Source organism: Etheostoma cragini, chromosome 19 (genome assembly GCF_013103735.1).
Source record: "Etheostoma cragini isolate CJK2018 chromosome 19, CSU_Ecrag_1.0, whole genome shotgun sequence".
In the NCBI taxonomy this organism is placed as follows: Eukaryota; Metazoa; Chordata; class Actinopteri; order Perciformes; family Percidae; genus Etheostoma; species Etheostoma cragini.
The window spans coordinates 9,252,120-9,270,155 of NC_048425.1; the positions used below are offsets into that span (position 1 = coordinate 9,252,120).

The 18,036-nt window shown below is 39.6% G+C and overlaps 1 protein-coding gene across 2 annotated transcripts in view; it reads right to left on the reverse strand.

Moving 5' to 3' along the window:
* Window positions 1-18,036, reverse strand: part of tbc1d14 (TBC1 domain family, member 14) — a 36,521-nt gene that overhangs the window by 18,372 nt on the left and 113 nt on the right. The window contains exons 2-4 of one of the 2 annotated variants that reach the window (XM_034856731.1): window positions 17,580-17,738; window positions 13,152-13,926; window positions 4,142-4,265 (exon numbers count right to left, since the gene is read on the reverse strand). In XM_034856731.1, coding sequence (XP_034712622.1) covers window positions 4,142-4,265; window positions 13,152-13,926; window positions 17,580-17,628 — 948 coding nt within the window. In that variant the 5' untranslated portion in view covers window positions 17,629-17,738. Of the gene's footprint in view, window positions 1-4,141; window positions 4,266-9,165; window positions 9,435-13,151; window positions 13,927-17,579; window positions 17,739-18,036 lie in introns of those variants that run through there. The other variant, XM_034856732.1, reaches the window with a different exon arrangement.

Below are 18,036 nucleotides of genomic sequence, written 5' to 3' on the forward strand. Positions count from 1 at the left end.
TACCCTTCAATATCATTTTTGTATACTATGGTTAATTACTTTTGCTATATTATTTCATTACATATTGCAATATTTTTGTACTATGGCCACCTCACTTTACAATACCTTTTATATAATGCCATTTATTCAGTACTTTTTGCTTTTTACTGTGGAAAACTGCTGCTGTAGCAAGTGAATTTCCTCGTTGTGGAATGAATAAAGTATTATCTATCTATCTATCTATCTATCTATCTATCTATAATCTGCCACTGTGTTCATCAGTTAATTTTACCAGTAGGGAGATAATGTGCTCTTTAATTGCCACTGAGACACTTCCCAGACTGCCTTGTGAATGGCAGTAGGAAATTATAAGAGTGTTCAGTCCCCAGCTGGCTATCTATTACTATTATTACAAAGTGCTCTCAAAGACCTTGACATTTTGAATTTTAGCTGCTGTATCTGAGCAACACAAACACAGCATTACATTCACGTGGAGTGTTACAGCCACACTCAGCTTAGAGTTTGCTACAGAGAAACAGTAGATTTATATAGCATGTTGGAAAAGAAAGCCATCAGCTAGTACAGTATACAATTTTGATTGTATTTGGATGGTTTTGTGTGGTTTTGTATGCCATACAATTATTCTTCAATTATTCTTCAAAAGGTCTATACCAATTCCAAATTTTGCTGTACAATCTATTGTTTCAGTAATTAAAAAAATGTATCTTCATTGCTTTTTCAAAACAAAAGCAAGTTTTGAATGAATTCCAGGATACATCTTTTGGTCATATCACTGTTATGTGAATATAATATGTGGTATACATCAATATATACACACACCTTTCCTAACCTGTGTAATTAATTAACTGCGATTAAACACAGTAACTGCAATTGTGTCCAAAAATTGCAATTAGACAAGAATGGAATAATTGTTAGAGGCCTACAGTAGCTAGCGGAGCTACAAGCTTTTCTTCAATGGTAGCTGTCAAGCTAAAGCAACATTACACTTCAACTTTGTCACAAAAAGAAACGTGATGTAAATAACATAATAAACAAATGGTGGACTAAATATCTGACTTCTGTAAAGGCAGCTTCTTAGCTACACAATTTTGAAAACGGCTAAATGACTTTGAAAACAACTTCACATTTATTTAAAAAATGGCTACGTGAAAAAAAGCTACACGAACCACTGCATTTAGCATCGCTACCAGCTACGTGTAGCACCACAATCTTAAAGACTTGACTAATAAAGTGTTTATTGGAAAGTTAGGTACAATACGTACAATTTTTCCAAAGACCCATTGTGGTTTAGTAAACAGTCAGCCCTGTCCTTTCCATTGCGTTTCTAAGAACTGTGAGTGGTTGTTTGCCATTTAGCACGCAGCATTCTAAAAATAGCTAAAGAACCTAAAGGTCTCTTTTGGGGAGGGTTGTTGCTCAGGGCATTGTGCTCTTGGGATTCAAGAACACCACTGAGATTGTACTCAGTTACACTTTGTTCCTGATATTCTAGAAGTCCTGGACCACAGAGCCACTGCGTGACAGAGTCTTAGCTATCAGTTGATATGTTAGCATAAGTCATAATGTTGTACTTTGTGGTTTTTGTTGTCCTATGGTTCAGTGATAAGCTCTGAAGTGCCATTTCCATGGAGTTCTAAGACCAATGTTTAAATCAACTACACTTTAAAGATGGAATATGTTGGTTTATTGGCTGGGGAGAACACACCCACACAGGAGCAAAAGGCACTTTACTGACCCTCGTCCCACACTTAAAAAAAGGAAGAAGAAAAAATACAGGCACAAGACAGGCTCTCTGCAGATTCAGAATACAAAACACACTTCTAGTGAGTCATAAGTGTTACTACTTTTGTTTTAGTCTATACATGGAAAAGGAAGACAGGAAAGCGCTGCATGTTACACCTTTTAAATTAGTTGGAAGTTAAATGTAACACTTCATAATAAATAATTAAATAGCTATTAAAGCCTAAACCTTCTATTTTAAGATATCTAATGAATGTGGTAAAATCATAAAAGAACCACTGCATTATCCAAAAGCTGTCCATGTAAATAGAAGCCTGCGTTACCGAGCTAATGTTTCTGTTTATAATGCTGTTCATGCAGTTTCTCAACATAGTGCAGGTGATTTAATTGAACCGGCAACTGTATATCTTTGCCTGACCCTGAGCTCACAGGGCCACCTGCAGCACCATAAACCACAGCTGACAAGGCCAGGCAAATCCAATTATTATAATACACGTGGAGGGCTGGTTTTTAAAAGATGGCTGGCGTACAGTGTGGGAACAATGTTAATGAAAAGAGAACTTTATCAGGTGATGAGGAGTGGGACAGAATCTGTAGGAATATTAAAACTACGTCACGCAATGTAAGGGTGCGCCTAATTCCGTTCAAGATTATGCATTGCTATTATTGAACATCCTCCAGAGTGTTTGGAATTGGTCTGGAAACACTCCAAATTGTAGGAAAAGTAATTACTTCATGTCCTGTGGTCCTGTGATAAGGTCCGGGAATTTTGGACCAGGATACATGATAACCTATGTCAGATTACATGGACTCAAGTTCCATTAAGCCCAAAATTATTTGTAATTGGAGATGGGTCAATCCTAAACTGGGTTGTTAAGCACATAATAAGATGGGTCCAGACTAATATAAGGATAGCCAGACAGATTATTTTAAGGGGATGAAAGAATGAAGGGGTGCCGTCAGTCCAGGGGTGGACTTGTGAGATGGCTAGGGTGGCGGCATTTGAAAAAAAAATAGGTTCATTTGGTTTATTGTCTATTCACTTACTATTTTGTTGAATGGTCTTGAAGATTGCAGGTACTGTCATCTTTTTTAGATTTTTGTCTGGGTGAGTGGTGATGACGACAAGGGGATGTGTTCATAATGCAAAGTGTATGTTTAAAGAAAAAAGAGTTATCGAAAAAGGTAGTAAAGAAGAAATTTAAGGTGCTTCTTATATTTTCTTTACAGTTGCATTCTCTTCCAGTATTTTGATCCATCTAATAGTTTCCTTTTAAACCCCAGTCAGAGGGGATCAGCAGCCTAGAGGAGAAAACTCCTCTGTTCTATCAGTCAGCAATGCCATGTTCGCTATAAACTCAAACTGAATACACAGAAAAGCAAACACATGCTCTGTGAAAAAAGCAAGCCTATTGTTGGGTCACGCAACTAATATCTAATCTAGGACAGAACACAAAATGCCTCTGAGCAGAGCTTCAGATGTTGCTATGTAGACAACAGAACAAAGTATGCTTATGAGGGCGGCTGATTTTAAAATTTAGGTGGACACATTACTGCTTGGGTGAGAAATTATAATATAAGTCACACTTGAGCTGCATCAGATAACAGACAAGAGAAAGAGACCAGTGCAGCTTTACTGTGTATTCAGACAGAACGCAGAGTGAATTTCAGACACAATGCAATTGCATACAAAGTCACTGGAAAGATGTAATTAGATGCTTATTCGCCCATTGCAGCACAAACCGACACGCAGATGCAACTTTACAAGTTGAAAATCTTTTAAGTTGAGTGAAAATTAAAGCAGATCCTGGAGCTTTATGTATTTGCTTTATAAAATGTACAGATACTAAATGAAAGAAGCGAAAGACTGGAGGGGTCGGGGGACTAACAGAAATAATTAAAGTTTCTTCCACAGGGGGTTACTACAAACAACAGCATGCATGATTGGTTTCTGTAAAGCAGAGGCAATGAGTCTGTTACCTTTTTTGACAAAAAATCTAAATGCATTTCCATGTTTTTTTCCTGACAATTTGATAACCAAAAAGGCTTGTTATGCTTGAGTAAGTGAAGCCACAATTAACAAAACTGCTTAAAAAAATAATTTAAACATTTAAATACTACCGCTAAAATCATTGAGCGTCTGGTACAGCCAAACTCTGGAGATAAAACTGAGATTAGGGCTTCTATTCAAGTCCATGTTCTGCTTGTTCAACAGCTGTTGGGTAAACTGGTGATAAAACACACTCATATTATATTTGCTATTTTTTTCTGAATTCTTATAATTTTAGCACTGGTAGTAGCTAAAACCTCTTTGGGGGCACCAAAAAGTCCTTTATGCAGGAAACACTGTGTATACCTTTACCGTGCAACAATGCTGTAATCCCCAAAATTAAGATTCTACCTTCTGTATTCTCTTAGGGTCCTTAATGGGGCCTTCTCGCAGTGGGACTTTCCCAAACAGCTTCCAGCCTGGATCCCTCTGCTCCCCTGGCCGACTGTCCTTCACCCTCCTGGCAAACAGGCTCCTGAAGGACGAATGCAAAGAGGGGAGTAACATATTAGGCCATTAGAACACAAGAGCCAAACGCAGAACACAAGCTAGATTACAGTCCACACTGGGTCACTGTTGGAGCCCCCAGGGATGCAATATGTGCCTGGTGTACGTCCTTGCAACTACTCAACCTCCCTACTGAGATATGCTCCCAAAAGGAATGTGTGGATTGAAGAACAAAAGAGGCCACACAGAAAAAAACTTTTAAAACTCTTGTGACATCATGTGAGTTGGCAGGCTGGTCACGGTCATAGGACTAATAAAACCAGACATAGAACACTTGACACAGCAGCATTTGGAGAAGCCAGCATGATACATGTGGCAATAATCAACCATTCTAGCTGCTAAAAAGGTGATAAAAAGTCATAATTGTGGCTTTAACTGAAGAATATGAACTTTCTCCCTCAAATAACAGGGTTTCTGCAGGTTTCACCAAGTCAAATTTAAGACTTTTTTTAAGACTGTTATGAATGAAATTCATCACAACATTAACTTAGCCCTGTGTTTGACTCTTAATCATGCCTAAGTATCGCTGAATTTGCACTGCCTCAAAGTTAAAGTATAAAATCTCGCTGGACTGTTTGCTCTGCACTCTAAACTAAAATTCACCTGTATGCTTATATGGAAGAGAGAGCTTCCGTCCACCTGGTGTTTAAATACCACATGCAAAACTGCTGAAAAGCCTTCCTCTTTTTCAGTAGTGGATCATTTAGCCAGTTATTCCTTTCACTGATCCATCAGTGCGGTGTGGTGGCAGAGCTGTGGCTTTAATTAAAAGCCTGAATGGAGCCTGCTGTGAAAAGACATGAATAAAGTGTTCAAATAAAAAGCTTCTGCCGACCAGGCCACGTGGCAATTCTGGGCTGACATAAAGGGCTGTGAGATCAAAGAGTGCAAATCCTGCAGTTTGTCTAGGTTGAGTCTCATCGTGAGGCAACTGCCTTACCTCACGATTTTTTACACATCAATTAGTGCCATATTTTCTATATTGAACATTTGTAATCATTCAACCTTTTTGCATTAACAAGTTGCATTGATACCTCTTGGCCCCAGCGCAATGGACACTGGAGAGGTGGAAAGGATGTCTGACTACTAGGTCTGTAACAATTATTACATCATTGTTTAATTGTCCATTGTTTTTGTAAATTAAATTGTGGCTTCTGCGTTTTACCGCAATTAATTGCAACATTAGCTAAGGTCTTAAGGAGTATTACTGGTAATTGTTCATTTTGTTTAAATATGCCAAATTGTGCGAGTGGCCAGGTTGGCAAGCGCACATACATACTGAGAGGTTTATGCCTCGATGCAGAGGTCCAGTGCTCAGTCCCCCCCCCCCAAAACTGTATCTTTAAAATGTGCAAAATTGTAATTATATAAGTGATCTATAGATAAGTGGTCAGACTATTCATTTTTATTATTATTTTAATTGTTTTTCGCACTTGACCATATACCCGTTCTTAACAAAAATGACATGGGTGGATAGTCAGAAAACAAGTTTTATGATAAACAGCTATTGTGTGTTGTGATTATTATTATTATTATTATTATTATTATTATTATTAGGGTCACATGACAGTGACATGACCAAAAGATGTATCCTGGAACTCGTTGAAAACTTTAATCTGTTTAATAAAGTAATACATTTAATATTTTAATATTTTTATTTGACTGAAAGAGTCAGTTATGTAGTTAATAGCAATTATTTCTGAGACAATTGATTGTACAACAAAATGTGGAAGTGTTCCAGCTCTAGTAATTGATCAATCAACCTTTGGGCTAAACAAGTTGCGTTGACACCCCTTAGGCCTAACCTAGTGGACCCTGGAGAGGTGGAAAGGAGGTCTGACTACACAACTTGTCTCAGTTGGACCTTGCTGCCCTTTTAGCCGCCGACTGCTACACAGCGTGTGTCGACCTCTCTGGGTTGCTTCCAGGGAAGTGAGGACAGGAAGCCGGCTTCCAAACACTGAGCTGCCACAGCTACAAGCTGGAAGCTTCCTTCACCAGCAGCTGACCCGGTCTGCTGCAGGCTTGTTTTGTTTGTTTTGGAGACAGCTGCCATCAGGACATGAGAGGCCTTCTGCTGTGCTCACAGATAACTTGTGGGGAAAAATTATTCTTCATGATACATTCTATAATGATAACCACTGCAGTGATAATCAGAGAACATTACAAAAGGGTACAATTGGTTTCTTACTATGAACTTGGAATCAGATTTTGACAATATGTTAAATGGATTGTCAACTGGTTTGGTTTAACTATGACACTTTAAGTAATGATTGGCTTAAAATTCTGCATATTTCAGTGGATATGGAAACATGTCATCATAGTTTTGCTAGGGATGCTGCATCAAATCCACGCACGGCCATTGTGCTTACCTGCCAATAATCGCAGCTTTCTGGTCAGTGCTCCACCAAGCAGCCACCTTTAAAACCCCACCGCCCATTACAGAACAATCAGCACCAATCCCACAGGAACAGCACCAGGCTGTGTAACCATTTTGGCAGCTGGGCCACAGTGAAACTGCAGGTGACTGGATGCACTCGGGGCCCAGAAAGACTTGTAGTCATAAACAAGCATCACAGAACAAATGGCTACAAAACAATAAAGAAAACGTACAAAGAGATACAATCACTCCTAAAATAACCGTTTGTATTTTTTCCCCCCTTTGAAAAGTTTTTAGCCTTTATTTTGTATTGAAACCTGAGATATCAATCAATTATTGGGCATTAATGCTAAAGCCACAAGAGATGCAGAGCATTATTGTTGTCAATAACACAATAAATAAATCTTCTAAATATTCAATAATAAAAAAAAAAATTGTAAACAATAATATCTCTTATTTTGAATTTTTGAAAAACAGCCCTAAGTAAGCCAGGAGTACCAGGAGTAATAAATAATCTAGCTGCGAGTTATCCAAAAACACAAGCGGATTAACCAATGGCTCCCGTTCCAGTGTGAGGGTCAAAGTCAATAATCCTGATCAACAATGATGACTAACCACAAATGTACATTAACCACATTCCACTACTGTATGTGAGCACATCGGTTTATCTGTAATGTGTCAAGTTTCCCACAAAACCCTGTGGCCAACAACCTCGTCTTTTCTGTCCCACAATAACCTTGACCAAATCTGAATTCCACCAAAGGTTATTCACGGTCAACGGGCCCGTGGCTGTGTGAGCCTGCACATCTCCTTTACCTTTATTTACTCTCCGCCTTCAGTGATAACTCACTCTTGGCACGTTTCAAATCAGTGCTGCATATTTCCACTCTGCTAACCGATACTGCATTACACAAAGATAATGCAAGAAGTGGATTGTATTTCTTCATTATGCATGACTCAAGGCTTTAAGGAAGAAGTTTGAATAACAGATATTTAAGCTATGTTACAGTGTGAGCACTGTGCAACATGTAGTGACAGTGTTCTATCAGTGACATTAAGGCTTATCTTATTCAAGTAGTTTTTTAGAACTGCACACATTAGAAACCAAACGGAATCTCGCAGCTTTGTAACAATGTTTTTTTCTTAGAAAGATAACAGACAAATGCTGCAGGACATAAGGGATTAGACACTTGCAGAGCAACATTTTACACCACTGGTTGAGCTGATTTGGAAGTCAACATCTGAATACGAGAATATCTGTTGCAACCAAAGTAAACTCACTCTAAAAACGAAGGCTTTACAAATTTCGGTTCACAAAGAAGCAATGGGAGAATCAATTGGATCCGAAAATGTCATCTAAAGAGAGGATGACAGAAGGAAGAAGAGATCACCAATAAATTAACAAGAGAAATCTTAACTCAAGGTCCACTTATTAGCATTTATCAGAGTTTTAAACTGCACTTCTCAAGGGGCTTCATAGGTGTTGAGATACGTTCATGACCCATGCTCTTATGTATGGATACTTATGTTATGGGATTAACCATCTCCATCTTCCAAAGAAGACCACTAGACACGGTTGAAAGCTCTGGAAAAAGCCTGAACCATTGTACGAAGACTTTGGACCTTCTGGTCGAAAGTGAATTATTTCCAAGGTCAATAGCGAAGTGTGCAATAAAAATTGAACTTCATATCATCCAAGCATATCAGCATCAGCAAAGCAGGGTTTAACTGTGAGAAGTGGAAGAAATAAAATGCAAGCAGGCCTTGAACTATGGGGAGTGGTGAACTTCATTAAACCTGTGAGCCGCCTTCAAACAACAGAGTGCCACCATTACAAAGCAAAGACTCAGCTTTCAGTACTTCATACATCAGCTTTCTGTGCCATGTTTATGCCGCCAAACAAATGTTCACAAATCAGGAACATGATTTGCATTTGGTCCAGGCCCAGTATGCCTCAGCGTGACAGCTGAATGGTTGCGGCTATGGTCGAGTGCTCAAGTGGATCGGCAAGAAAAAGGCAGCGGTGCTTGTTTGTTTGTTTGTTGAACTCGAGCGGAAAGCATTGCAAAGCACTTGTTTTACGTCTCCAAGGAATTTTAGAATTCAACACACAGTGTTCAGTCTTGGTGTGTGCAAATTAGGTAATAAGGTGTCCCTATGGTTACCCTATGTGCACACCTGGCGTGGAAATAGCAAACAGGCTTGTACAAGAAGAGGAAGAAATACAGTAAGATTTTCCAGAAAAACAGAACAGTGTATAGGACTCTTTATAGGGCTCTTTTTCCATAACAGTCAAACACTCAACCCAGAGACCAGGGTGCTTTTAGTCCAACAGAACTATCTCATTTAGAAGCCACATTAACTTCTGATCACATATTCGTTGCTTGCTTTCATACAAAACACAGAGAGAAATGAACAACTACACGCCACCGTGGTGAAGAAACCTCAACCCTGAAACACACTTTTATGTCATCTGCTGTTATCCTACCTGTCGATGTACAGAAGAAGTGATGGGGTTGCCATCCTGCTCCGTCAGCCACAAAACACTGAATTAAAATTTTCCTCACCCAAAAAACAAAAAAATGCACCTGGAGGCTGAGCACTCAGAGAAGAAAGAAGTAAATAAAAGGTGAGCAAAAACCGAAGCTCTCCTTTAGTCAAGATACAGGCTCATACCTTCCATAGTTTCAGTTACAGGGAGGAAAAAAGTCCCACACAGCCCCTATGTTCAGGCAGAGTGAGATTGTGGAGGAACAGGCAAAGAGGCCTGACGTAACAAATGGGAGGGGAGGAATGGGTGTGAGGAGAAGGAGTCTGAAGGGCACTGAAGGAATGAGTAACTTCTCCAAGTGAGGTAAGAGGGATAACAGAGAAAAGTGGGCAGAATGGAAAAGGCAGGTACTGCTATTGAACACATGATGTAGGACACTAAATGTAGTTTGTTTATTTAAAATCAGATGCAGAGGAAACATACAAGAGGGTCAGTAAGGCTGTACTCAAACTGACAATGTTAACATGCTCATTTCTAGCAGGTATAATGTTCACCATCTTTGTTTAGCATTTTAGCATGGTAGCATTCGCTCATTAGCACTAAAACACAGTCCAGCTGAAGACTAATATTAGTTTTGCAAGTATTTGGTTAGAAAATTAAGATATTGGACAAAGTCAAACTTCAACCTTCTGGTGGCAGCAAAAGAAAATTCTGAGGATCCCCAAAGTTATTAGCATTCATGCTTTGGGCATAATAGATATATGTATTAGGGCTGGGGTAATGTCAAATATAGCTATAACAATATTACTTGCGATAAACAGACATTGGGCGCCTGGTTAGTTCACCTGGTATAGATAGACAGATAGAGGTTCACTCCTTGACACAGGGGGCCAGGGTTTGACTCCGACCTGCGGCCCTTTGCTGAATGTCATTCTCCCGCTCTTTCCCCTTTCATGTCTTCAGCTGTCTTATACAAATAAAGGCCTAAAATGCCGCCCCCGAAAAAAGAATCCAGCATTTAAAAAATGAACAGATATTAAAGTGTCTTCAGTTCCGTTCTGCTGCTTTCAGTATTCTGCTAAAATACAAAAAAATGCTTTTTAAATATAAAACAAATGAAAGAAAATCACTGAACATAAAAGTTTCCTACTGATACTCTCTTTCCCCAACACAAAATCTGAGTGTCTTTAGCGATATGTCCCAGCCTTTTGCAATGCGTTTATTGCACCAGTTGATATTGCAATGGCGATAAAAAAACATTATATTGTTGTTCAATGCATATTTCAATCTGGGTCAAGTGTTGAAACAACAAACTGACATTGCAATCTATAGAGTCACACTCCTAGTGTGCCCAGACTGGTCGTCATTATGTGCCCCGATACTGCTGCATGCAATTAAATATTACTCATTTTATAAATTGTATTTATTTATGAGAGTAATATGTAATAATTGAATCCTATAGTTTGGTTTTCTGTAAACATTTTACCATCCAGCTCTGCAATACAGTACTATATGTGGTTAGGCACGCACACACACGCGCACACACACACACACACGCACACACACACGCACAAACACACTGCCGTGTAAGCTCCTTCACTGTTCATTCAAAGCAACTCTGGGCCTCAACAGAAAGTGGAATGTGGCAAAGCAGTGGGAGGAAGTGGAAGGCCTGCTGGGTGATTATTGGCTACATGTGACGTGATCAAGGCCAGTGAGTGTGAAACCAACTTTAGAACCACTTCGAGGAACTTCAAACTGACTTCGCTGAATTTTCAATACAATTTTGAAATACTCATAGGTGGTACTATAAAGTCATCAGTCCTCAACATTCATCATCACAACAGCCAGAACAAAGCGCATTAACTGCTGCTAATTAATACTAGGAAGAGTCTTTCACGGTAAATGGAAACTGTTAATGACGGATCTTATGGCAACTTGCAAGTTGTTCTGGATTTGTTTGATCACTTTTAATAGTTTGGCTTATGATCTAGTAGCTTGATGCGCTGCTCTGCTCTCCTGGTTGATTGCTTTTAGGTGAGCTTACTTTTCTTTCCAATTTCTCTAAATTTATTAATGTTCTTTGTAACCCTTTATATTATTTTGACAGAATATAGTTGTCTCATCCATTAAATGACTTAACAGTTTCACCACACACAATTTGGAAAGACTAAAGATACCAAGTGGAGAATCTAAGAAAGACTAATTCATTCAAGTGTGGTTACACCCTATTGGTAGATGTGTTTTAAATCACTGGGTGGCCAATGGCTGGGCCAGAGCTGGCCAAAACACAAAAGTATTAGACAGGATGATGTGAAGGCGCAGCACTATATTGCTTTGTCTGCAATATACAGTACATGTAGCTATTCAAGAGAAGGGAACACCACAGCTACAGAATGGAGAAGTAGCACTACATGCAACAGCATGACAATGTCCCCTTATCAAACAGAGCAGCAGTCTGGTCCCCTAGAATGATGAAGGGGGCCAATCAGGATCTGCTAAGCAAATTGTGTAGTGCTACAATGCAGGTTGGGCAATATAGCAATATTTTATCGATATCGTGATACAAGACTAGATATTGTCTTCGATTTTTAATATCTTAATATTGCTTAAGTGTTTTCCTGTTCTAAAAGGCTTTATTAAAGTCAAGTGTTGTCATTTCCTGAACTTAAGAGACTATTCTAGGTGTTGTATCATTTGCCTTTACCCACTTAGTCATTATATTCACATTACTGATTGTTATTTATCAAAAAAAATGTTTAAATATTATGTGACAATATTGATAAACATATTTTGGTCCAAATTATTGTGATATTTGATTGGCTCTGTATGACTCGGCACTGCACTGAGGAACGTCCTCAGCCAACATGGCGAGGGGGGGGGGGGGGGGGGGGTTTGGGGTAAATCTTTTATGGGGAAAATCAAATATCAAACTTTTTTTACCAAATACCTCGATATCGATACTGCAGCAATATTGTAGGGTTGACTATTGGTGCTTTAACTAAATATTAACACAGTGAGATGTTTGATAAATAATCATCAGTAATGCAGACACAAATGACCGAGTGGGTCTGGTAAGCTCAGAAAAGTACATTACTTTACTGTCATGCAGTCTCTAAAACCAGGAAAAGACAACACAACAATATCCAAAATTCAAGAGGATATATAGCCTCATATACCCTGTATATTTAATAAATATATAGCCCAGCCCTAAAGGGCAATCCCTAATGTATAAAGGCCAAGCTATTATTCTTATTTTTCCCCTCCTTTTTTCTTGTCAATTTCTCATCAGGTTTCACTGGTGCGTTCATGTGTTGGTCTCAGTTATTAGTCTTCCTGTCCTTTGTTCAAGAAAACTTCTTAGCGAGAAGTTCACAAGAGTGATACTGGAGCAAGAATATGCAGCATTCTGTTGTAAAGAGGGTCACATTCTCGATGTGCTACAATCTGCACGAGTGGTGGGAGGGGTGAGGGATGTCTTGGCTAAGCAAGGTCTTTAAAGCAAGTTTAAGGTATGCCTTCTTCTTCAAGCACGTAATTATGCCTTGGACAAAGACTCTGGGATGAGAGGAAGTACATATAGTATAATTATCTTGCTGATGCTGACCACAATACTTTTTTTGGCTACTGAAACTTGAAGGATAATCTATGCTTATTTCTTGTTGTATCCAAATGATGAAATGTGAAGATAGATATAAAGGCATTTAAACAATGCAAATGCAAGACAGGGCTGTCCCTAACAATTACTTTTGTCATAGCTAGAAACGGTAGATACGTAAGAAACTATAAATATTTGTGTGTATGACTCAATGGAAGGGTCATTTAAGATTTTTTTTGTTAAGAATGAAAATAAATTCCCATACATGACTGAGAGCTATTTTAACAAACCTCTGCAGTGTGTGGAGTAAGTTTGAAACGCTAAAACTAAAAAAAAACGGCCTAATTGCAATAAAAGTCATCCTTTAAAGACATTCTGAACATACCTGTTGAATAAAATTGCTAGAGGTCCCAGCTTCTTTTGCCTGCCATCCTCTTCCTGTTGCGTGTCATCAGACCCCGGACTCCAGAAGTGTCTGGAGTTTCCGGGCGACGACGAAGATGACAACGTCACGTCTGAGAAATGAGTGCCGCCACTGTCGTCCGTCTCCAAGTTCACAATGGCGCTGGAGTTCGACGTGACCGTGAAATCCAAGATGTCTTCGTTGGAGGCCGACAGCTCGGTGCTCATGCTGGACACGCTGCACACAGAGATGTCATCGCTGCGGTTTAAAGCTCCGCCCCCCAGGCCCATCCCTGTGGTAGCAGACGATCTGAGGGCGGGGCTGAAGAGCCGTATGGAGTCGTACCCGCTGCGTGGGAAAGTGGAGGACTTGCGGATGGCGTTGCCATTAGAGGGATCTTCATCCAGACTCAAAGTGGCAGGAGAGTAGTGACTGGAGTCCGGGACGAGGCCTCTGTCGCCTGGGCGTTGGTGGCCGTGGTGGATGGGCTCAGGAGGGTTGATCTCCAGAGTTGGGATGCCCGAGTCCTGGGACGTCAAGCTGCTGCTGTCCTGGTTCCGGTCGGAGTAGCTCTTCTGGGGGCTGCAGTAGTAGATGGGGGTAGAGGAGCAGGATGGCTTGTAGCTGGGCAGAACGGGCTGGCTGTAGGGGTTCATGCTGGCTTCATGGCCGGGGTGGCTGGTATGATTGTGCAGGTCAGAGGGAGTCGGGTCTGTCACTACACAGCCATTCTCCACTGTGGCCTCTCCAGACACACCTTTAAAAAGAATATCCGATTCCATTAGTTTGATTTTTAGGTTTTACATTTTAGACCTGTACTCACACAGAGTTGCTGCGTGACGTCTCGGCGCCATGTAGCCGTGCTTCGGCTGTGCTTCCCCCCAATACAGTCCCAAATCCGTCTGCTTCCACCCAATATAGTCCCAGATCAATATTCCCTGACCAGTATTTTATTAACCAAAAGAAGTAAAAGTAGGGCTGCAAAATTAATTGCAATTTTATCAAAATACTTGATAAAAGGCCAAATATGTGTCAAACCATTTTTAATAAAGTATTGTGATGCTGTAAAGAGGCCCTGGCCTACAGATCCTCTCCAAAAAAATATTATAATAATATATTATATTATTATTTTTAAATTAAATAATGATACAATCATCCTCATGAATCATATCACAAGATTAGTCAAAACATTCACAATTAGATATTTTCCTCCACTTAAGCAGCCCTGAGTAGAAGTTCTAGGATTGTGAAAGCTCAGCTTAATTAATAAATGAACTATTTCTAGCGTTGCCAATGTGTGCCAAGACTCCCTAAACTGTGGGGTGCCAAAAGGAAATCAACTTACCTTTCTCTCTTGTTTTTCAAAAAAGAATAAATCAACAATATCTTTTAGTGATTTTACTCTGCTTTTATTAACACAGGTGGCATGGGGTGTTTCTAACCACCACACTCTGGGGGGGAATTGTGATCAAGGCAAAATACCAACTGGGTAAAGCGGGACCAGGGGGATTCACCATCTGACTATCAAGTTTGTAATCCTTTGAGGAATAGCTGATTTGTTTGGTAATATTGTCTGCACCAAATAAGCACAACACCAGGTGATACCTGCAATATTAGGTAATACAAGGGCACCTCTGAGTTACAACTGACATATAAACTCTTTACTGTTTCAGATTTTTTTTTGCTTAAATGGTGGTTACTCCTAAATAAATGTGCTTTATCAAGTAAACACACTTATTGTACTTTCTAAATAACATATACAGAATGCAGAGAAAGATTGTAGATAGGAAACTACTAGAACTGTTGGGTCCTTGTAAATTCTGGAGTGTGGTCTAGAGCTGATCTGTAAAGCGTCTTGAGATAACTTTTGTTATGAATTGATACTATAAATAAAATTGAATTGTCTTTTTTAATCAGTTTACAAAATTCAAATTGTGTGGACAAAAGAAAAATCTAAATAACATCAGTGTTTGGTATTACTGTCCTTTGCCATCAAACCAGTGTAAATTCTTATGGAACCGACATGGAAACAAGGCCAAGCGACTCAACTACACATGAAAACATAGTTTAGACCACTTCTGGCCAGACTTCTCCGGACAGTAGATGGGTGTACCGGGGTCCTACTGGTTTCTGCCACTTCTGAGCTGATGTCACTGCTGGACATCTTCCAATTTCAAAAGGGAAATAAGCTTGGTGTGTTTCCTCTGCTGCACTAAGTTTCCTAGGCCAACGACTGAGTCTGTGATCCACAACGTTGCCCGACTTTTTGCAAGTATACCAATGAATAATTGATGTTGGTTTGAAGGCAAGGGGTAGCAACGCCAAACATTGATGTGATTTAGATTTTTCTTTTGTCCAATCACTCTTTGCATTTTTCAAATTGATAAAAAAAATAAACGGGCATTTATATTTTTGAAAGCATTCTTAGTTTACAGCATTTTAAGGTTTCTTCTGATTGAGCAGGAATCAGAAAGGATGTGTGTGGAAGCCTGTAGAGATGAAAACTAATCCCAGAGTAGCCAGGCTGTAACTGGAGTCTGTACTGTAATGTGAACAGGGGCCCCAGTAGCCACATCGTGCTTCAACACCAGCTGGGAAGCTAAAGCTACAGCTAAAGCTAGTGTGTCAGGCTCTCGGGCAGCATTCATTAGGCATCTGACACTCATGGACAGAGCCATTTGTACCCCTACGGTTTCACACTGAGAATTTCATGAATCCCCATAACTTAAGATATTACTTTACATGTCATTTAGCTGACACTTTTATCCAAAGTGACTTACAATTGCCTTATAGCAGAGGTTGCACACCTCTGGAGCAACTTGGGGTTAAGTCTCTTGCTCAGGTTGGTACATCAGACACTGGTTGATGTATAACCGTGGGAATCAAACCCAGATCTCCCAAAGGCATGGGTTACATCCAATGCACCAGCACCACCCGGATGGCGCCCAATCACAGATGTTGTACATGTATGTAGAGGTGTTTTGTTCTTTAACATGAAATGCTTTGCATGAGGCACGCACACGCACACACGCACACACACACACACACAAATAAATGAATAAATAACGTCAGCTGGGCCTAATGTTTTCCAAATGGTTTATATACACAAAGCCAGATTCTTAGCCAAGCTCTAAACCCTGACCTGCAGGTTGTCATGTGAGCCTGGTAGACTTTGTCACAAAACATGGCAACAGGTTGGTCCTGTGCCACTGTGGAATTAATCTACAACCAGAGGTCAATCTGTACAAACAGTCATTAATATTAGTACCACATGCTGCAGTAAAAGGGCATGGTTTGAAATCTATATTTAAAATATAAATGCAATGTCACTCAACCTTTAAATGCATAAGCAGTGAACTGTGAGGGACACACCAGCATAGACATGTATGTTCTTGTTTTAGTAAGTCATAAAGCAAAGGTGGCTGTTATTGTCTGTTTCATTGAAACACCCAGTTGAGTACACACACCAGTCTTGTTCTGCAAGTCTTGATATTATTATCACTAGAATCTCTTTCAACTTAGGGTACACCTAGGTTAAAATAAAACCATTAAAAATTCTAAAATGTAAAAAAAATGCTTAAGTGGTTTTCTAAAAAAAAAGTGTTTCTCAGTTTGGGTTAGGACAATACCAACGTGGCACTTCTTAAATCAAAGATTGAAATGCACGGTGTGATTCGTATAATACAGGACACATGAATGACATGAAAAACTATTTGATAAGTCCACGTTTTATCCCCCCAGCATACATGACTCTTTTCAATTGAGCTGCATTTTTGTAATTTTTATTTAATTTTTGACACATCAAAAATTAAATATCTACATTTTCTATGTACAGAACTACTTCCTAGAAACAGTCTAGGAGTAAATCTTGCAGGAGGATGATACGCAGACAATGAAGTCCTAGTGGATACAAGGTGACACTGTATTTGAGCAGTGCTTGGTTTTTGTATTGGTTTTTATTTGCCGAAATTAAGACTTGCTTTAATAATTCAAAGAAAGCTAAAGAGTCATTGTTTCATAACTTTAGGGTTATAAGGTGTAAACTTTAAATGTATGCCAAAATGAATACAATTTTCTGGCTGAATTAATGACTGTTCTTAGACAATTCACAACATATTCTTAACTATGTTATTAAAAGTTTAAATTTAATCTCAGATAACAGATATTTGGCATATTAAAATGTATGCCGAATAAAAGACTGGCTTAAATAAATCACAAAATGCTACGTCATGGTTTATCAACTGTGTTAATGTACAACTTTCGAGGCCGTATTTAACCCAAAACATTTTTAAACGCAGTTTGGCGTGACTTGTAATGTTACCAGGGGCAGTGTATACAGTATCAGGTCAGAGTTCATGTGGTAGCTACGTATGTAAACAGTGATACATACATCACATCATGGTTACCTACCACAGCGGCTGTCTCTGCGGTCCTGGGTACAGTGGCTCGTGTTCGCCATGTTGCCGGTTGACGCTACAGGTGAGTGGCAGGTAGCCGCCGGCTGGAGCGGTGCATGATGATGCGGTGACTGCTGCTGCACCACCCTACCTCCCGTTCTCCTCAACGCAGCTTAGAGCACACAGACAGCACCAGTGTGAGCCAATTTGTCGGGAAAAACACATACATTCAGCTCAGGGGACAAGAGACCGTAAACAAGAAACGCCACAAAAACCACACTTGGTAAAGTGCACTTGCTGCGGACGCCAACTCGATGATTTTTGCAGTGCTTCCTCAAATGCAGCCAAATGAAGTTCAAATGCGAGAGACATTTTTTTTCTCTCTCTCTCACTGCATCACTACAGAAGTAGAACCGCTTCTCCGCTGCTAATTAAACAGAGACATTTCACAAGTTTATCCAGTATCGTTA